Source organism: Lissotriton helveticus, chromosome 8, assembly GCF_964261635.1.
Source record: "Lissotriton helveticus chromosome 8, aLisHel1.1, whole genome shotgun sequence".
Lineage (NCBI taxonomy): Eukaryota > Metazoa > Chordata > Amphibia > Caudata > Salamandridae > Lissotriton > Lissotriton helveticus.
The window spans coordinates 1,520,520,390-1,520,542,936 of NC_136069.1; the positions used below are offsets into that span (position 1 = coordinate 1,520,520,390).

Genomic DNA, 22,547 nt, shown 5'->3' on the forward strand with positions numbered 1-22,547 from the left:
AGGTAATCTCGCAGTAAACAATCAATTTAAGAACTTACACCACTCTAAATGACCACTGACCAAAATTAAGTTTTAAAGATTTAATATAAAGTCAAAGATAACTGAAGATACAAACTTCTCAAAATGAGATTAAGAAGATAAATCGGTATCACTATGAACATGAACTTTTTGAATAGTCTGAGTCTGAAAAACAGAATAATAAGTACAAGCTCGAAAACCATCAGGGTTGCTAAAATGGATACAAGTTGCAACCTCAAAGTCATTACAGAAAAGAAAAATTAAGGTTAGTCTGTCCCTACACTACACTAAATGACATCCCTACTTAACAAGATCTTTACCCTCTAGGTGTCAGCCGTGGTGATTTCCTAAGAAGATCACGCACTTCTCTTTGTCTCTTCTCTGATAATGGGTCTCTCCTGATCAGCCTATCTGCCTACCCATCCGCTTCCTTAGGCTCCCAAAATCATCTACTCTGCCCTCCTCCCGGGTCACTTTCCCTAATACCAAATCACATTTCCAATAGAAACGCCCCTTGGGACGCCCCTCACGTGGTACATCTTTGCGCGGTAAAACTCCATGATGGTACTCTTGAAGACCCTCGTTATAGTTGACCTTGGTTCCCAGGCTCCTTCTTCCGTGCGCTGATACCCCCTGAAATTCCTGGAAACTCCTACAGGCCTGCGCAAGGCGCCACTGAACAAAGTCCCTTTCATTCGAGCTGATTAGGACCCTCGCACCTGCATACAGCTCGTCCTGCAGTGGGCCTCAAATTCCAGACTTCACCATATCTTAGGCCATAAAACACTCTCAGAGCTCCATACTGGACACCTCACGACCTCTCCTCTAACGAGCACATGACGATTTAAATTACATGACATTATCTGTTCTGGCCTACTTGATTTACATGCAGCAGGTTCCTGCACTCTTAAAACGTTAACTTGATTTAAACAGCAAACATTCTTAACTAGCATACGTTTCTAAAATAACACATCTATAAAGCATATACTTTTAACCCTAAGTTCAATAGTACATTTTGAAAGAACCATGTCAACTTTATCTCACATTATTTTAGCAGCACGTTCAGGTTTGCTGTGAATTGCCCTAAGGCCTACACAAAATACTGGAATCCAAAATTACATTTAATTCGGACATGACTCTTTTAACATGAGAGAACCATGAGGTTTTCACATATACTCCAACATTTCTACATTTAATCTCACACCGTTATAATTATGGTTACTCTACTTAACATTCTATACATTTCGCTACTGAATATAAACCACTCTGTATATTTCACTCCTGGATATAAAATACTCGTGTGCAAAACATGTTTAAACTAACTACGTGCTTGTAAATATGGCGTACTTATACATTTTTTTCAAACTTGTGCTCTCTCAGTCCCCCCTTTGATGACCTTCAGGGGTCATCATCACCATGACACTAAAATGTAGAACCTTTAAAGTGAAGACAGGGCAGTACCACTTCTTTTCATACTCTCTAATGCTTTCAGACTCTTATATTGAGTGTCCTGCATCGCTGTCAACTCTTCTTCCTGTTTCTTCATAGCTCTCTGTAACCTATTTGCTCTATACCATTGATACAAACGCACCAATCCCCACAAAGTGATTACACAAATCATTACTATGATGATGGGCTTCAATATGTACCAAACGATACCCTTTCCTAAGTTGGCAAACCAACTTCCAACTTTACCCATTCCATGACCTACTTTTTCCCACACATTTACCTTTGCCAGGTCCTCGATTTCGTAGTGTATGGCAGTGATGTTTTGTATATACTTCTCTAGAGGCTTTGAATTGTCTGGAATGTAAGTACAGCATTCCTGTACCTTCAAGGCCCTACAGACTCCTCCCTCTTTTGCTAACAGAACATCTAAAGCAAGTCGGTTCTGAAGAACCATTGCCCTAATCGATTGCATCTCCCCCTCTATCAGCATCAAGGATCTTGCAGTACTGGCAGACAGTCTATCTACGACTGTAGCTAACCTCCTGATCTTAATGTCATTCATTATCAATCCTAAGAAAGGGAATGCAGCACCTATTACATCTCCAACTACTTCTGCTGCACCCAGCCCTCGCTTCCATCTAGTTGATATTTCTTTCTTAGGCGTGTCTAAATTCTCAACATGATATATTTTAGGGAAGACAACAGCCAGATAGCATGATCCGTACCAATTATCTGGTAACTTCACATAGGCATATCTTCCACATACAAAATATACATTTGGTATTGCTTGCATCCCTTTCATGAAGTTCTTAGAGTAGTACTCCAATTGAAAGGCATGTTCACAATTTACTTGTCCTACATAAACGTTTTCATAATAGGAGTAACTCCTGTGAATGCACAGTTTCCCCCGTTTCTCCTTATCCAAAGCAATTGGACCAATACTACCTTTTCGTTGTTGTGCCCTTTCCTCCTTGGTCCAATCTGTTTCCCCTTGTCCTGATGCCTTCAATATCTTCTGCCTCCTGTATCTAGTATCTACCTGAGCTATAAACTTTTTCTCAACTTCTGATATTTGACAAGTCAGATTGTTGATTCGAGCATGTGAAGTATCTAACGTTCTCCATGGAATAAACCATTTGTGTAACCTGTCTTCGCTTTTGTAGTAGTCCCATTTGTTCAAATGCTTGAAATTCGGAACCTCTGGCAATGTCGAGTCGAAATTCGAGAAGTAATACTCAAATCCGTCTCGTCCATAAAACATACTTAACAATAAACTGCACGTTATTCCATATGTCAACGGGAGATGATGGTATCTGATACCCTCCTCCACTGAAGCTGGTAATTGCATACAGACATAGCAATCCTTTACCTCCATGGCATCAACATATTCATAAAGCAACTTAGCATAAGCATTTGACTTGTAATTCCCCTGTGACTCATCCATGTGTAACCTTTTTACTTCTGCATCTAACAATGCTTTGTCTTTTTCATTGATGTTTCCCTTCTCTTTAATAACGGTAGTTCTCGGTGTTGACACTCCCTTATCCTCCTTAACTGCGGTTTCATCCCCTTCGTGTCCCGCTAGGAACGAAACAGTTACCATTAAAATTATAAGAGAAACCACTACTCCTAAAAGTATAACAGCTATACATTTTGCCCTGCGGTTCGGGTTGCCAGCCTCCATGTTCTCAAACAGTGTGGTTTTCGACTTTCTTCCAGCATTCACTTCCTCTTCTTTTCAAACAAAGTCTTTCTCTCTTGCAATGTCTTTCTTTGAACACTTGGAAGCTTGACAATTTGTTTCCGCAAAACAGTTCAAAGTCCAGTAGAAATAGACAACCCTAGCCCTTCTCCATCCACTAAAATGAAACCCCTATCACTTTTCTTCTTCCACTCGGCGCTAGGTTATCTTGCAACAAGTTTTTTTACAATTTCTTTGCAACAGTCTTATTTTCGTCTGAAGTTATGTATGACTCAAGGAGTGACACTACTTCTTTATAAATGTCCATCCGAAGTATCATTCCCTCAGGTTCTGGACAGTTCGTACCACACCATGGAAAGTCAACTTTTTCTAGGATTATTCTCCTTATTTCGCTCAAGACAAGTGGACGGACGAAATTGAGAGTTAGCGTTTTTTCAATTTCCACTCCTGGTACTATCAGTTCTACATCCACAATTACAAAGGGGTCCGTTCTAATCAAGATCACTTTCTTCACCTTTCCAGTTCTGCGCCCCTTTGAAGACATTCACAATATGGTATTAATCCACAACAATAAGCGCTCCTAGCATTTCTACTACTCGCTCAAGCATTTCCAAACGAAGAAGAGTTCCCTCCAATATTGGATATCGTGAACAGCAAACTGGAAACTCAACTGTTTCTAAAAGCAATTTTCTTATTCCACTCAGGAGAGCAGGATGAACGATGTTGAGTGTCAGCAACCTTTCGGTCTCCGCTCCTGGCAGTAGAAACTTTATTTGCACTGTGATGATCGGGTCAGTTCTGATCAGTTCCACTTCCCTGATCCTCCCTGTTCTGTGTCTCCCAGACATCTGCAACAAGGTAGGTCCAGTCGGGAGTAGAGTATCTTCTGCTAGGTACTCGCACCCTACTTGATCTTCTAAGACCCTCCTCGGCTTGATCCTGGATATCTTCTTCTGGATCTGAGTCTTCGGATATAGGAGCAAGCGCTTCTTCTTGGGCCGACCTCAAACTTAGCCTTCTTCTCCTATTTCTTGTCCTCTCACTTGGTTCTTGGTCGCTCCGATACGGATCTGAGTCTGAGTCGTATTCACTTCTGCTCTCTCCTTCAGTTGCGTCTTCTGTCTCACTGCCGTCCTGCCTTCGCTCTTCTTCTGAATCCGATGCGTTCCCAACTTCTTCCGACACCTCCTCAGCTGCTGCAATCCCTTCTTGCGACCCTTCTTCCACTTCCGGGCTTTCTTCTGGGATAGGAGCTGTTCCTTCTAGAGGTGCTGGAACTCTTCGAGTATGAGATGCATGGATCCAATTTGGCAGCCCCCCGCACTTCACCGCGGTGTTCGTTATCAGGATTACCTGAAAGGGCCCACGCCAGCGAACATCTAGGCAGTTCTTCCGGACGTGCTTTTTAACCAAGACCCAGTCCCCTGGGTTCAGGTCATGACACAGGTTCCTCGCTGCTGGAACTTCAGCCGCATGCACCTGAAGGGACACAGAATGGATGGCGTCAGACAGTCCTTTACAATAATCCAAGATCAGATCATCTGTAATATTCAATAGAGCAGTAGTTGGAACTGTAGGAAGTCTCATGGCCCTCCCCATCAGGATCTCGTGGGGAGAGAGACCTGTCCTCCTATCAGGTGTGCTGCGCATGCTCATGAGCACTAAAGGAAGAGCATCTGGCCAACTCAAAGATGTGGATGCCACTACTTTAGCCAATCTATTCTTCAACGTGCCGTTCACTTGTTCCACAATTCCTGAAGCTTCTGGTCGATAACTACAATGCAGCTTTTGATCGATATTCAGTGTGGAGCACAACATCTTCACTATTTCGCTGTTAAAATGTTTTCCTCTGTCCGATTCCAAAGAGGCAGGCACCCCGAAGCGCGGTATCAACTCCCTGAGCAACAATTTAGCCACTGTGAGTGTATCGCACCTACGTGTAGGGTACGCTTCAACCCATCTGGAAAATACGCATACAATCACCAACACATACCGAAGGCGATTGACTCTTGGCATTTCGATGAAATCTAGTTGCATTCTATTGAAAGGCCCCCCCGACCTCCCAATGTGACTCAGTGTGACTGGTGTTCGTTTGCCTACGTTCAGTTGTTGGCAGGTAACACATCGCTTACATACTGATTCTGCTGCTATTCTGAATTTCGGGCAATACCAAGTCTGCCTAAAAACTCTCATCATAGCATCCCTTCCTAGGTGTACTGGACCATGTATTTCTCTCGCCATGGGATTAGCTAATTCTTCAGGTAACACAGCTCTCCCATCTGCTGAAACCCAAAAATCCATTTCACTTCGCACACAGCCTGCTATTTCCCATGCCTTTTTCTCTGTTTCAGGTGCGTTCTCCTGCATTATCCTTAAATCCTCCCAAGTGTCTACAGTTTCTAACATCATACTTAATTCAGTCTTTTCTTCTGCACCTTCTATTTCCACCTTTGAGAAAGAATAACTTTGTTCCGCACAATAGCGTGCGACTTCATCAGCATATCTATTACCTTGTGACACAAAATCTGTATTCTTAGTATGAGCTACACACTTCACTACTGCAATGTCAACAGGACCTTGTAATGCTTCTATCAGCAATCGCACAAATTCTCCATTTCGAATGGGCGAACCAGAGGAGGTCATGTAACCCCTCTGAGACCACAACTGCCCGAAATCATGAACCACACCGAAACCATATTGGCTGTCCGTGTAGATGGTGACTCTCTTTCCATTTCCTGCTATGCAGGCACGAGTTAGGGCAATAATCTCTGCTACCTGTGCGGAATGTACTCCTTCCAGGCAAGCGGCTTCCACAACTCCAGTAATGGTACAAACAGCATAAGCTGCTCTCAACCGACCAGTATCGTCTCTTAAACATGAGCCATCAACAAAGTAAATTTCATCGGGGTCAGACAATGGCTCATCCACTATATCTGGTCTGGGTTTCGTGCATAGTTCAGTCACATCAAGGCAATCGTGGTCTTCACATCCTTCGCCTTCTATTACCGAAGGTAATGGCATCAAAGTAGCAGGATTCAAGACAGAGCATCTCCTGAGAGTCACGTTTTCTGCGGCAAGTATAACTTGCTCATAACGCGTGAGCCTACTATTGGTCAGATGCTGCGTCTTCGTCCTGGTCATTAGCAATTCAACTGAATGTGGTACATACACCACCACTGGATGTCCCATCACAATACTCTCGCTCCTTTCAATGCTGACACCCGTTGCGGCAACGGATTTGAGACATCCGGGCAACGCTGCGGCTACTGGATCTAATGTAGCCGAAAAATATGCAACTGGTCTACGGGCATTACCGTGGGTCTGTGCCAAGACTGACAAAGCACATCCCTCTCTCTCACAGCAATAGAGTGAAAATGACTTTTCGTAATCTGGCATTCCCAGAGCCGGAGCACGACATAAATCGTCTCTCAGCTGTAAAAACGCCACCAGACATTCTTCATCCCATGGTACCGGATCACTCACCTCCTTGTGCGTCAGTTTCTGTAAGGGCTTTGCTTTCAGTGAAAAGTTAACTATCCACTGTCGGCAGTAACCCACCATTCCTAAGAACATTCTAACTTCTCTCTGTGTTGTAGGCGCATTCATTTTCATTATCGCCTCAATCCTCTCTGGGGACACCTTACGTTTCCCTTTTTCTAACCTGTGCCCTAGATACTGTACTTCTGTCAGACAATACTGTAACTTGCTCGGAGATACCTTATGTCCATTTTCAGCTAAATGATTCAGTAAGGCAATTGAATCTACTTTACAAGCTTCCTCTGTTTCTGACGCAACAAGTAGGTCATCTATGTACTGTACCAGAACCGAGTTCTGTGGCAGTACTAGATTCTCAAGATTCTTTTTCAACAACTGATTAAAGATGGATGGACTGTCTGTGAATCCTTGTGGGATTCGACACCATGTTAAAACGCGATCTTCCATTTTAAACGCAAAAAGGTACCTGCTCTCTTCATCCAATGGGATTGAAAAGAAAGCCTGACAAAGATCTATCACTGTGAACCATTCTGCTTGACATGGTATTTGAAACAATATTACTGATGGATTCGGTACCACGGGACAACATGAAACGACTATGTTGTTAATTTTTCGTAAATCCTGAACTATCCTAAACTTCCCGCTAGGTTTCTGCAAACCCATAATCGGGGAGTTACAAGGACTGCCCACGATTTCCTTCAGTATTCCCTGCTGTATCATTGACTCGATCACAGGCTTTATTCCCGCAATCGTTTCCTGGGACAATTTGTATTGAGGCGTTCTTGGAAACTCAACATTTGGTTTTACCAGAATTTTTACCGGTTCTACCCCTTTAATCAATCCTATATCTTCTCCTGTGAAATCCCACACCTCTGACGCCACTGCATCTCTTAAGTCTTGTGGAAGATCTTCTACCGTCAGAGTAGGATATAGTTCTACACAGAATTTTGAATTGGCCACCTTAAAGGTAGCATCATCGTCGGTAGTCTGTACCTCCACTCCTTGTGGGGTGCAGTATATGGTGCAATTCAATTTGCATAACAAATCCCTACCTAACAGACATACCGGACTCGAGTCACAAACCACAAACTGATGTTCGTTCATGTGGTTTCCAATTTTCACAGACACTGGTTCTGTCAAGGGACTAGTCATTCTTTTATTTGCGACTCCTACCACTTGAATTGTTTCCCCTGACATTGGCAAGTCTGGAACTACCGCTGATCTCAGAGTCGAACGAGTAGCCCCAGTGTCCACTAAGAACGTAGTGGGACACCCTGCCACTTCTGCCTCAACAAATGGCCCTCTCTGATCCACTTCTAGAACTGCCCCGAGGGTACAGTCTTCTTCACTGCTCACCCGTTGTCCTGTCAATGGATCAATGTAATGACATTTTTCTTCCTCGATAAACAGAGGCATTTGTTTAAAGACCTTTCCTCCAGCTGCTATCTTCGGTGGCTGTGGGAATTGGGCCCGTGGAGCCGAAGTCCCCCCTTTGGCCACCTTACTGCTTGGGACTGTCACTTTTTGCACTGGGTCTTCTTGGACCTGCTCTTCTACTTCTAGCTCTCCGTTTTCAGGGTTAAAGGGACACTCGCGTCGCCAATGCCCCACCTGATGACACAGATGACACTTTGTCGTTTTCTTTAAAGTGGCAAAGTCTATCCTAGGTCTCTGCCCTTCTTCATTATCTTTGCTCTGACCATTTGGTTTTCGTCCCATCCCCTGCTTCTGCTGGCCACCCTTCCCAGCGGACTGCATTTGCACCACCATCAATTTCTCCTTTAGATTCTTGGCTTTAGAATCTATCTCGTCACTGCAGTACCTCGCATAGCGTAAAATCTCATCTAGTGGTTTGTTCTGCCAACAGATTAAATGTTGCTGTATCATCAAACAAATATCAGGTCTCAACCCCAAGACAAACTTTGACACGAACTGCCCTATATCTTTGGGATCCATTACATCTAGTCCACTGTATTGCTTGAATGTTTTCAGCAATCTTTCATAAAACTCGTGAACTGTCTCCTTGGGTTCCTGCCTTGTTCGGTCTATTTTTACCCAATCTATATCCTGTGGTGGTACCTTATCTTTCAGCCATGCTATTACCCTTTCATACTTTCGCATGACAATCTCAGATGGTCCATTTGTTCGAGCATCCCTCAATGGTTCAGCATTTGGCCATTCGACACTAGTCTTACAAGGGGTCCATAGATCAGATGGGACCACGATGTCAAACAACGTGTTCAAATCTATCCACAGTACTTTCGAGATTTTAACGAACCTCTCTACCTGCTTATACCATTCGACTGGATTGTCCCGCAACTTCGGAAATGAGTTGGTAAATGCGGCTAAGTCTCCTCTACTCCAGGGCACATGTACATAATTTCCATTTGATATTTCTCGCAAAGGGAATGCCTCCATCTGCATTACCCTTCCCTCAGGGGTCATCACATTTGTACTTCGCCTAACTGTGCCCTTTTTCGACCACCTTTCTTCCCATTTATCCAGTTCTCTCCACACTCTTATCCCTGTTACCAACTCTCTTATGTGTGTTTTTAATCCAGTAGTTCTCTTCTCATCTAGATCTTGGTCTGCGTACTGTAATCTGTGGTTGCTCTGCAATGCCCTTGTCCTAGACAAATCCACGGCATACTTGTCTGCCAAATCAGTCAGTTTTTCATGAAACGCTCTAGCTTTCCTAGTAATATCCTTTGCCATGAACAATAACTCATCCTGTTCATACAATTCTATCCTTTCCAAAGGCAATGTTCCATCTATTATCTCATCAACATCTGATTTTAAACTGGTAACATCAAGCCTTTTTGCCTTTATTTCAGCTTTCAAGACACTCAATTTAGCTCCTCCATCCGCATCTCTCCCATCCCAGCTCCGAGATCTACGTTTAGGTATGGGTGAATTATAAGGAGTCCTCCCCTGTTCCCATCTCTCTAGATCCCATGCCTTTCCGTCTTCTCGGGGTGGGTGGTGAAACACTCCTTCATGCCTCCCAGCCTCTCTCTCTCCATCCTGGCTAGTTTCACGGGATAGAGGGTAAGAGGTTCTATTACTCCCTCTTTCTTCCCTACTTCCCTGTGATTCCTGATTATTCGAGGCGTGGCGGGACCTATCGCTGTTCTCCTTTCTCCAATGTTGAACGTCTTCCCCAAGTGTATGATGAAGGCACCTAAACCTATTCTGAAAAGCCCGTACCGCCTCATCTCCTCCGTTCCCCCAGAGACGGGACATTTCCTCACATTCTACAATCTTAGTATTTTGTTCCGGCTGTTCTCTCTGATTTGTAGGACATGCATCCCCTCTATTCTCTTGACTTTGGCCTTCCCGGCTCTGACTACTCTCGCTGGCCCCACAATGAGATACTGTCCCGTTTCCCCTGCTTTCCCACTCTGGTTCCGTTCTTGTCCTGTTACTCGGAGGTACTATGGACCCGTCCCATTCCCTCAAATCAGCTCTTAACTCTGAAAAAGATCTTGGCCGCGGTCCCCTTAGATCCATTGGTCCTCTCGGACCTCCCTGTTCTGAATTGGGACCGACAGTTGTGTCTAATGGGGTGTTCCACGTTACCGAACCTGGTAATTGTTTCCATGCATTCGTCACATTATTCCTCCTTTCCATCTCAATCCTTTCCCTATCCAATTGCCTTTGTTGTTCCCCTCTATCTCTCTCAGAATTATAGATCGAAACTATGGGTCCTATGGTAACAGGCACTTGAAGAGCGTCTGGCAATCCCACAGACTCAACCCTTTCTGTGGTTGGCGTTTTCTGCACCACAAACCTTCCCACTACACTCTGTACAGTGTTGTTTGGAGGTGTTTCTCCGCCTTTGTTAGGTGTCCATTCCGATATAGGGAGTGGTGTATATCCCTCTATCTCATTCCCATCTTCCCTTGCGAGCCCTCTATCTTCTATCAATCCCACTCTCGGAGGTGGTCTATCCATTAACAATCTGTTTATCAGATTGTCCTCCGACTCGCTTTCCTCGTCTTCTTCCATGAGGTTTCCTCCTCCTGACACCTCCCTCATCGGATACATCTTCTCCACCTCAATAGTCTGTACCCTCCAACGCTTTTCCTCCTCATCCCATTTGGAATCTCGCACTGCCCTTACCGATCGCGTCAGCCTTTGTTGACGCCTGTTCAAATTTCGGTCGTGTGCAGCCTTAATCCATGCATTAAGAGCCTCAAACTGTGTTGGTCTAGGTGAGGGTTTCGATGAGGACATGGTTGCTTTTAGCCGATGTAACACCTCTAACTTAAACGTTCCATACTTCGGGAACTGCATTTCCTCATTTCCTTCCGTAAGCTTATTCCAAGCCCCAATCCACAATATCGTATGCAGCCCAACATTCGTTGCCATATAATGAGCTGGCGTACCCTCTGGGGGAGCCTCTTCCCCGTAATAATGTTCACTTCGTTTACGTTTGAAAATCCCTTTCAAACACTTAAAACACTTCATGATTTCTCTTTTCTCCGCGTTTGTTTACTTCCTGATGATATTCCACCAATCTCCGCGCCGTTCTCACTAACTGGCCTATCCGTACGCGGCTTTCCTCCGACGTCACGCTAGCCGCCCAACCAGAACGCGGCTCTAGCTAACGTCACACCAACCGCTCAATCACAGCGCGGCTCTAGCCGACGTCACCCGTCCCCCTTCGCAGCAGTTCCCCTCCTTTCTCAGCTCGTCTCCTCGGTCATGCACGCATCCCATTCATACTCTGAAAAATGATTACTTCCGTCCAAGCGATCACCTTTCTTTGACTGTACGCCCACAGTCTTTCTGTAGTTGTCACCCTAACTTGGCGAAATGTCTTTCCGTTTACTTCCAGACAATCGCCTTCTCCGATAGGTTACTCACACGCAGTAACTTTCGACCAGCGTCCGTTACTCATACACTCACTCTTACACTCCCCCTATCTTGGATCCACGGCGGTCAATGGTACCTCGTGACCTCCGTACTATGGTCGACAACTACCCTGGATGTTCGATACACCCAAAACCACTTAAGCTCTGGCCTGAACTTAAGATTTCACCAGTTCACCCGTTTACCAGGTTACCAGTTTACCAGGTTGCGCGCGCTCACAACCTTCTCTCTTTCACACTACAGGCATTCAACTCCGCAAGACATTACAATACAAATACAACACAAAACACCGCAATCTGTTCACGCATGACCCTTTTTATACTCACTCTCCGATACTGCTGCTTTTCTCGCACCGTCTGCACCTTTCGGCACACGATTCTTCCGCTGCTCGTCTCTCGACGTCTCGGGCCTTGGGGTAAACTAACCTCTCTAGATTACCTTCCTCAAGAAGATAACCATCCTCACTCTGCTACCAACTGCTAACGCGGGATTACTGGTTACTAATTATCTTACCAAATCCCATTTCCTGTCGACTGAATCGTTGGTACCTGTCTTGAGTAAAAGGTAATCTCGCAGTAAACAATCAATTTAAGAACTTACACCACTCTAAATGACCACTGACCAAAATTAAGTTTTAAAGATTTAATATAAAGTCAAAGATAACTGAAGATACAAACTTCTCAAAATGAGATTAAGAAGATAAATCGGTATCACTATGAACATGAACTTTTTGAATAGTCTGAGTCTGAAAAACAGAATAATAAGTACAAGCTCGAAAACCATCAGGGTTGCTAAAATGGATACAAGTTGCAACCTCAAAGTCATTACAGAAAAGAAAAATTAAGGTTAGTCTGTCCCTACACTACACTAAATGACATCCCTACTTAACAAGATCTTTACCCTCTAGGTGTCAGCCGTGGTGATTTCCTAAGAAGATCACGCACTTCTCTTTGTCTCTTCTCTGATAATGGGTCTCTCCTGATCAGCCTATCTGCCTACCCATCCGCTTCCTTAGGCTCCCAAAATCATCTACTCTGCCCTCCTCCCGGGTCACTTTCCCTAATACCAAATCACATTTCCAATAGAAACGCCCCTTGGGACGCCCCTCACGTGGTACATCTTTGCGCGGTAAAACTCCATGATGGTACTCTTGAAGACCCTCGTTATAGTTGACCTTGGTTCCCAGGCTCCTTCTTCCGTGCGCTGATACCCCCTGAAATTCCTGGAAACTCCTACAGGCCTGCGCAAGGCGCCACTGAACAAAGTCCCTTTCATTCGAGCTGATTAGGACCCTCGCACCTGCATACAGCTCGTCCTGCAGTGGGCCTCAAATTCCAGACTTCACCATATCTTAGGCCATAAAACACTCTCAGAGCTCCATACTGGACACCTCACGACCTCTCCTCTAACGAGCACATGACGATTTAAATTACATGACATTATCTGTTCTGGCCTACTTGATTTACATGCAGCAGGTTCCTGCACTCTTAAAACGTTAACTTGATTTAAACAGCAAACATTCTTAACTAGCATACGTTTCTAAAATAACACATCTATAAAGCATATACTTTTAACCCTAAGTTCAATAGTACATTTTGAAAGAACCATGTCAACTTTATCTCACATTATTTTAGCAGCACGTTCAGGTTTGCTGTGAATTGCCCTAAGGCCTACACAAAATACTGGAATCCAAAATTACATTTAATTCGGACATGACTCTTTTAACATGAGAGAACCATGAGGTTTTCACATATACTCCAACATTTCTACATTTAATCTCACACCGTTATAATTATGGTTACTCTACTTAACATTCTATACATTTCGCTACTGAATATAAACCACTCTGTATATTTCACTCCTGGATATAAAATACTCGTGTGCAAAACATGTTTAAACTAACTACGTGCTTGTAAATATGGCGTACTTATACATTTTTTTCAAACTTGTGCTCTCTCAGTGGAATAATGCATGAACAAAATGCCTTCATATAAATGTTTTTAGAACCCACACAACTTTTTTCCAGGATTATTCTTGTGAATGTTTGTGAATCCCTGAATTCAGAAATCTCCATACATTGAAGGATGTAAGCCTAAGAGTGCACATATGGGAATATTTTGTGAATTGTGCACCCAGTATTACTTCATACTAACAATTTAGTTTGCTTCTGTGCAATCCTAGTTTGTACAGATTGGGGATTTTCAACGCCCCTGTCTAATGGGCTGGAGACCTCACAGGAACCCCTTACTTGATGGACAAAATCCCACTGATTGAGAACACTCTGCCATTTAATTAAAGCGCCTACATATTCTTCTGCCAAATTGACTTAGCGCCCTAACGTGGCCACAAAGGTAACATTGCAGCACTCTACTAAATTAATACAACTAAGCCAGTCACTCTCCGACTTCTCCACCGTTCCATAGATGTCATGTTTCCATCCTGTTTGCTTAAGCGGTCCACGTTTCACGAGTCGGAATGCGCCTCCATGTTGGGGCTGGCGTATCCACGGTCCTAAGATACCATTCCCCCTCTGATGGTAAATTATGCCAAAGCCATGACAAAAAGGCATCTATTATTCATAAGAAGCTCTTCTCCATACCTCTGTGACCTTAAAGAAGTGGTGTGCAGTATTTGTCTACTGCACTTCCTTCGAAATGTGCTCCATGGGGCGAAACCTGGCTTTGTGCAGCGATCTGCTGTGCAGAATATATTAGATTGCACCGGGATTTGCACAGCCGGCTTCCCTTTGTCGGAAGCAAGGGGACCGGAGGGGCTGCAGCGCACGCATTGTCATGTGTCGCTTTCTCAACTTTGAACATGCTGGTCCTTCTTCAGGGGAGCTACTTGGACACCCCAGTTAATCCCTTTATGTTGTTTTTGTCTTCTCTTGGCTCAAATGGTCTTTTAGTGCCAGGAGTTGGCTTTGTCAATGCACTTTGTTCCTCTTTCTTAAAGAAGTGCGTAAGTCTACAGATGTGGGTCTACAGCCATGGACGTTGATTTGCTAATTTCAGGAATTCACAAAACTTTTCCAAATGTTGTCAGGACACAGTCAGTACTCAGCTTTCTTGGCTCAATCCTGGGACTCTTGTCAACCCAGTGTTGTCAAACAAAAATAAACAACCTTATAGTTTCAAATGGAAAAATCTGCATAGGTGTGCCCCCTGAGGATTGAAGATATACAGCCTGATTCATCAAGCCGAAATCGGCTCGCAAAGGGCCAGATTCTGAGAATCTGGCCCTTTGCGAGCGCTATTTTTGCATTTGGGATTCATCATCCCAAATGCAAAAATCGGTAATAGCGATTTCGCTATTTTGCGAGGAATTACATTTAAGGAATCTCTATTTGAGATTCCTTAAATGCAATTCATCCTCCATTTAATAATTGCGAATTCGCAATTTCGGGCCGCTATTTACCGCGAGGTCAAACCTCGTGGTAAATAGCGAAAACGTACAAAAATGCTTTTAAAAGCATTTTTCTAATTGCATGTTGCACACACACATGTCCTTTGGACATGTGTGTGCGCAACACCTGTTCCAATTTGCATTTAAGGGGTGCTACAGTGTGTCCTTTGGACACCCCTGGCACCCTTGAAATCGCATCCTTATTTGCGATTAGCAAATTGCTAATCGCAAATAAGGAATACTCCCCACTCATTCCTATGGGCCTTTTGGCCCATAGGAATGAATGGGGAGTTATTCCTTATTTGCGATTAGCAATTTGCTACTCGCAAATAAGGAACATGTAGGAATCGCAATATTTATTGCAATTCTTACATGAATCCCGTTTTGCAAGTCCTTAATAGCGATTCGTTATGAATCGCTATTAGGGGCTCGTAAAACGGGAGAATGATGAATCAGGCTGATAATATTTTGGGGCATTGAAATATCGAGCACAAAATATCGAAACTAAAACATCGAAAGATATGTAAGTATAGATCTTCTATAGCTAGTTCCAGATGTAAGTACCTTTATGATGCATATAGATATGGAGGTAGGAATAGTAATTTAATTCTTCCTGTGTATGCACTCACCTTTCGATATTTTGCCTTTCGATATGCCATGATATTCTTGCATCATCATATTCTTTTCCTGTATGTTCAGAAGTGCATTCTTTTTATTTTATTTTTTGTATTTGGAGGTAAGGAACAGTTTTTCCCATGGAGAAATCCCTTCATCGATCACCCCCACCAATACTGGGGGTTGTTGTCTAATGCTTGAAAAGGGATTAATGTATTTATGCCCTTTGTGGGACTGATTTTCCTTCCTTTTTCGGGGTTAAAAAAGGTCAGAGAAAGAATTTGTGAATACCTTCAAAGAAGTCAGTCTGTTCAAGTGTGACATGGCCCCCACCCCTCTCGCCCTCCCAGCACAAAACCACACAATTAGATTTACATACAAAAAACACCTCCATTTCAATAAAACCATTTCCGAATTGAAAAACCAACCTTTCAGATTCGAAGTGTGTTTTCACACATAGATCGCACGCGGTGTGTAAATCGGGCTTACACATGTGCAGCTAATTTTGAGACGGGGGTGTTCGTTAGAACCCCATCTTCCTGGCGGAGCTTTTCTATCTAGTATCATACGCATTTTAGTAGGTTTAGAAGGGGGTCTTTGTCCCTAAAGCGTGGGCTGCCGGTAGCTGTGTGTAAAGGCAGACAACTTTGCAAGGCACCGGAAGCTCACGTGCGCAACAAGCACCAGGCAGACACCGCATTAGGGACGGACGCGTCTAGACGTGGAGGGAAGCTCACGTCCTGATGAGGGAAAGCCGTCAAGGCGGGAGCGGGGTGGAATCAGTGGGCGCGTAAGTCTGTGAAGCTTAGCGCACTTTGCATCCAAGGTTCCCTAAGTGGCTGTTTGTGGCTCCTTTAACTCACTGAGGCGCACGCGCACTGATACTACAGTGTGGCGCGGGCTCCTCCGCGAGTGTGCGCGCGGGGGCAGCTCGCACGCTGAGCATTGCTCATATCTGACGCCACAGCGAGCTCATGTCTTGCACTTTTGTTCCACTTTCTTTCTGTGCAGGCCGTGACCGCAGCAGGCTTTCAGACAGGCTGATGACCCGGCGCGGGAGTGAGGGAGTGATCCGGGGTGTAGGGAGTGGGAACCAAAACAAGCACGAGCAGAAATGTTCAAAGCAGCCGCAGGAAGCGGTGACTAGAATCGGAGCGTTGGGTGTGTGGGGGTCATGGCAGCCCACCCTGCTCTGAGAGCATTCCTAGCCCGCGCAAACCGGGCCTATGGCCCCGAATGGCGCGTCCGGCCCTACACCACTCACGGGCCCTTGCAGCGGCCGCTCGCCCTTAGAGGAAAGGAAGCTCTTCTATCAAGGAAACCCCTCTACTGACCACCTCTCTGGCCATATGTCCCTGATCTGTAAATGTCTCTGGTTCGGAGGACCTATTCTGCCACCCGTCAGCCTTTGTCGACACTGTGGTCAACTACACTCAGGCCATCTATTTCATCCACGCGACACCACGCACGTTCACAGTCCAGCTTAGAAAAGTCTTTCTGCAAATTCTCTTCTTTTCTCTTTACTTTCTTAGTCAATCCTTCAGATAGAGTCCCTTGACCAGTGCCTCAAAGTGATTTTGTTCACAGGGAGTGCTATGTACAACGTCTCTTGCTCACCCCCTCTATCTCCATGAAAATATAGCTCATGGAGACAGATATTGCATGGCCCCTATGCCGGACACAGACGTGATGGCAGATACATCCAATGACAATGGAGTTAATTCAAACGCAGTGGGGCGGGTTTAGTTTCTTTTTTTATACCACAAGGGGCGCATTAGAGACACCCCGCTTCAGCGGAACCCCATTGGCTGGAACTTTAAAAAACTTTTATCCTGTTTTTAAAACTAATCCGAATGCAGTCATTTGATGGTAGCACTGCACTTAAACTAAATTCAACAAAGACAAACAGCAAACTGGCGGTACAGCTGAGTAACTTTCCGTCTATGGATACACACCAACATATTTGTAAACCACCTCTGTATGGCTTATTTAAACCAGCTTTCTGTTTTACTCACACAATTCAAAACAATTAAGAGTCTAACCCCAATAATTAGAAATGAGCCGACATGCATCTCCCAAGTGATGCTGCGTTGTGTCAGCTGTAGCAGCAGTGGCCGCCTTGAAATATGCCTGCGACTGACTCCCGGCAATATGTTTTCGGGGTAAGTAATACTTCTTGACAGAACAGGGACATCATGTTTACCACATCCAGGAAATGAAGACTTGAGTCGGTGACCTTCAGTGTCCGCCCTGGTTGCGCAGCTCTGCAGTTAGCGGTCTAGTGATGCATTCTGGCAGGGGGCGGCCCCAGCAGCCAGCACAGGGCGCTCCTCTTCAATGAAGGAGTCCCCTTCCGCTACCTAACTAGGAAACACAACCATTCATTCAGCTGCTTTTTGTCCCATTCAAGGGGATGCTGACTTCTGTCTTATTCCGTACAACTCAGGTGCCTTGTTTTAAATCTGTGAATGGATCTGGACTTTTTCTAGGCACAGACTTTAAAAAATTTTTTTTTTAGGATTTTGTGCTTTGGTGCATTTGAGAACTGATGCTTAGGGTGATAAAGAGGTTTGTTTAGGATCTCACAATTTATTTAGGCAGAGGTTTTAAGATTACAAATGTTGGATCTTACTGTAGTAGTTGATCCATTCAGAAGAATTTATTGAATATGTACTAAATCATCTCAAGTAGAAAACGGCGTGATTGATCTAAAGATTTCTGTCTGAGAGTACTGCATGGATAATGAGCAATATATTTACAAGTGTCTAATAATCGGAGGGTTCCCAAGCTCTGATTTGAGCATGAGTGATAGTTATTTATTTTTCATTTAAAGTACTTTATAAAGTGCGAACATGACCCAAGAGGATCCAAGCGCTGTACATACGATTAGAAATAGAATCAAAGATCTGAATCCTAAAAATGAACACCTAACATAGCACATAAAACTAAAACTTACGTTGCAAGCTTTAGCGTGATGTGAAATCACTTCAAGCCAGCCCGCCTGAACCCTTTAACCCGTTGCTTGCGTCGGACGGCCCCCGGCCATCCAACGTTACAGTGGGCGTGTGCCAAGGACGGCCGGGGGCTGTCCGAAACACCCCCACTCATTAATATGCCCGCAACGCGGCGGGATTTGCGCAGCTGTCAACGGTTTAACTGCCTGCACTTAGTATCCCTTGCACTTGGCGACAAGCGTCTGGCGCCCCTGCTTCGCAAGTTTATTGGTAGCCAGGAACCTCCTATGCATCAGAGTGCCACCAAGAGGCCTGGCTTGAAGAGAGCAACTCACTCTTCTTCAGTGATTAATTTTAAAAATAATAAGTGCCAGGACCCTGACCAGGAGGCCACTGCAGATTACATCTCCCATTGCCCCGGTCATCGCTGCCAAAACAACTACTAATCCTCTCTCTCCTGCAAGTGCCACAGTTCAGATTATTCCAGGTCCCCAAAGCTAAAGGAATAGATGGGGAGGCAGGTATTAGCAATTTTTTATTGTATCTATAAACAACCGTTGTTCTGCTCATCTCTAAATTAGAAGAGCAGCGCCACCATGTAGCAGACTGTCCGAAGTGCAGGGTGCCGAGCTCCGGTAACTAATTAAGTGCTGGTGCTGAGCCCTAGAAACCACCTGCTCAAATTAAGCACAGCTCCTTGTGAAACTTTGCACCAGGCCATCTCACTTCAGCACCCGGCACAGAGTGAAAAAACTTCACCACAAGAAGGGAAGACTGGGAAGGGGGCAATTCATTCCCTTCCTGGTACTTCATTTCAACACCCAGACATTTATTGTAACTTCCTGCACGTGCTCCACATGATTCTGTGATCTATAAGTATTGTCAATCATCTAAGCAAGCGGTTGCTAACCTTTTGTCTCCTGTCGACCCTCACTGAATCATTCCTGAAATCCGTGGACCCCCACTGAGACATTATTGGCAGCCGGGTTAGTCAAAAGTTTAGGATTACCGTAGCATACAGTTATAGATAATTGTTAAGGTAAAAGTTAGGGTTAGAAGATTTTAGGGTTACATTGTAGTTTGCATTTGTAGATTAAGTTAAAGTGAGGGTTAGGTTTTGAGTAAGACCCAGAGTTAAGAGTCAGGAGGAGGGAAGAGAAGGGAGAGGAAACATTGGAACACATGTAGATTAAAGAAGCAGTGGAGTACATGTAGAGTCACTAATTCGATTTCAATGCAAATGGAACATTCTGAACCATTAGTGAACTCGCCTTGTGATTCCAACTTGGAGCGTAGCTTGGATTCGTACTTTGAAGTTGTCAGCTTATGTCGGCAACACCCTAGTTTTACTCCCTCGAAAGATCAAAGGAGAACCGGGCATGCCAACCGCTTTTCACACAAGAGCATCAGAATTCATTTGCATTGATGGCTGAGATGTTAGTGAAAGTGTCTTCTTTTAATGACTCAAATATGTGTATTTGGTAGAGTGAAGCAGTGTTTACTTCCAAGGAATCCAATGATCTCACCCATAAAGGGCAGCCAACAGTTGCATACTTCCTCCATACTGTTCCTGTCCAAACACACTTAGCACCCAAATCTTGTTGAAATGCATACAATGAACCATGAAGCACTTCTAGTTTGGTGCAGTTCATAAAATGTGTGGCATTGGTCCATCTTCCACCCACTGGTCCCTTTCTAATCTTGCTTTCATTTCTATGGCACCTCTCCAGGACACTGGAGCTCTGCACTTGATCTTACCCAGCTGCCTTAAAAGACAACTGGGTTAGAGCTTTCAAAGTGTGCATGTCTGACTGGACGTCGCAAGATGGCCGGCCAAAGGGACATGCACACTTTGAAAAGTGCCCGAAGCAGCCCACCCTCCTCCCTGTTGCTACCAGGCAACAAGCCCCGCCCCATCATGGCACTCAGTTTGGGACATGGCGGATGAAAAATAAAATGGTAATAAATTAACTTTATTCCTATTTCATTTTTAATCCCTGGGGATTTTTTGGGGCATTTTGGTCAATGTGACAACGCTCCTCCGCTCTAACGGAGGAGCCATTCCTGGAACATACTCCAATGCATGCGGCCCCATGTGCCCGAAACCGGTCCTCAGAAGCTTGTTTCCGGTCTAGGGAAGGCATGGCTTGGCAGTTCGGGCTGGACTGTTCCCATGAGGCACAGGGTCAGACTGATTTGCATATGGCCATGTCTGAACTGGGGTGGCAGAGTGGGCTAAAGAGCGGTGATGGATTAAACCCAGATCTGTTGACTGGATGTGAGTGTTTGATTGGTTCAGATGCTCCGTCCATCACCACCCCCTTTTGTACTGCTTTGTGCCCGACTGGCATTTCTTTGAATTCGTACCTTGTGCTTACTCTCTTTGTGAAATGCTCTGCTTTCTCTTTTCCACTAGGCATCACGGTGGACAAGTTTGGGCTGATTTACTTCGTTGACGGCACCATGATCCGACGAATTGATCAGAATGGCATTATCTCCACCTTGCTTGGATCCAACGACCTGACATCTGCCAGACCCCTCAGCTGTGACTCCGTCATGGACATTGCCCAGGTACTTAAGCCCTAATTAAATCAAAAATTCAAGGCCAAGGTGTGCCGCGTGCATCTACTTTGGGCCAGCCGTAATGAGCGCGGCGGGCCCTGCACTCTTTGCGGTTGGCTCATTTGGCACTGTGCGGGGCAGAACTGAATCAAATTAGCATCTAGGAAACAGTGGTTGAATGCTGCTCTGCCAAAATTAGCAACAGCAGGGAAATAAGACGACCTGACTTGCATCAGATTGCAAATTGGTTACAGCTATAGTCATGCTGAGTTCTGAGTTTTTTAAGGCTTGAGGCTTCTGGGAAGTGGGGGTGAGGGTGGAAGGAAGGCAGCAGTTTTATTTTGGGTTTGGCAGCTTTTCAATTTAGCTGGTCTGTCAACCAATTTATTTTGGGAATTCAAGTAAAAGCACAATTTCCCGAATGTAAGACTAGGCAGGAGGGGAAGTGGCTAAGAACGCCGACACCGAAGTGTATAAATCATGAGGCAATAGGGAGACATATTGTTTTTCGAGGTTTAAGTTCCTGGTATACTTCCAACCAGCACCAAACAAAGTTAGCCCTCTGTCTTGTCTCTCATGCTTTCTCCCTTACCCCGATTAACGTCTCTGGCCTTTTCATCCTTTCCTGGAGCTCTTTTTCTCTGGCAGGCCTCCTGGTCTTCCTTCAACTTCTAATGACCTACTTTACTTTCTTATCCTCTCCATGGAATGTTGCTGTCATAACCCGAACCCTTCTTGAATGTGTTCAATCCCCATCAATGTTATTTAAGCTCACACTTAACTTTAGCATGCCTTTCCATCATTTTGCAGTTCCATCCCTAGAGACCCAGAGTGGGAAGCTGCAACCTCTACCCCCTGCGCCACTTTTGGAGTTTTGTCCAGATAGGTCTTTTGTCCGGAGCCTCTGTGGAGTACCGTTTAGGTTTAGCTTGAACAACGTGCACGCGCTGTCAGCGAAATCTATTGTTAATAAAAAAAACGTAAAGGCAAGCTTAGAGCCCACCTATTACTTACCATTAGTTTGCTTCCACGCCACTCTTGTTTCCTTGCTTTTTATTGTTCACGCCTCCTGCTTCCTCCCGGCTACTCGCCTCCTCCTGCTTTCTTGCCAGGACTTCTTGTCCCTGCTGTGGAGCATGGACCTAAAACAGCTTCCTGTTTCAATCAATCAAACATTTATAGAATGCGGCAAATCACCCGTGAGGATCTTAAGACACTGAAGCTGTCTGCTGCTGCTTGGAGGTTTCATCATTCAAACATCCAGGTTTTTAGTTCTCTTCTTAATTGTTGGAGTGAGGATGCGCGGTCCTGAGGGGTATGGGGATTTCATTCCAAACCTTGGCTGCCAGGTGCGAGAAGAAGCGTCCTCCTCAGTTGACTCAATCGATCCATGAGTTATCCGCGAGGGACAGGGAAGCTGTTCAAAGGTGTCTGGTCGGTTGATGGAATGTCAGGCGTTTGTTGATGTATGC

At 44.7% G+C, this 22,547-nt stretch overlaps 1 protein-coding gene across 1 annotated transcript in view; it reads left to right on the plus strand.

The window, feature by feature from the left end:
• The window catches only part of TENM4 (teneurin transmembrane protein 4), an 873,376-nt gene that overhangs the window by 779,336 nt on the left and 71,493 nt on the right, over positions 1-22,547 (plus strand). The window contains exon 24 of the mRNA XM_078658490.1: positions 20,930-21,084. Within this exon, the coding sequence (XP_078514616.1) occupies positions 20,930-21,084 (155 nt within the window). The remainder of the gene's footprint in view (positions 1-20,929; positions 21,085-22,547) is intronic.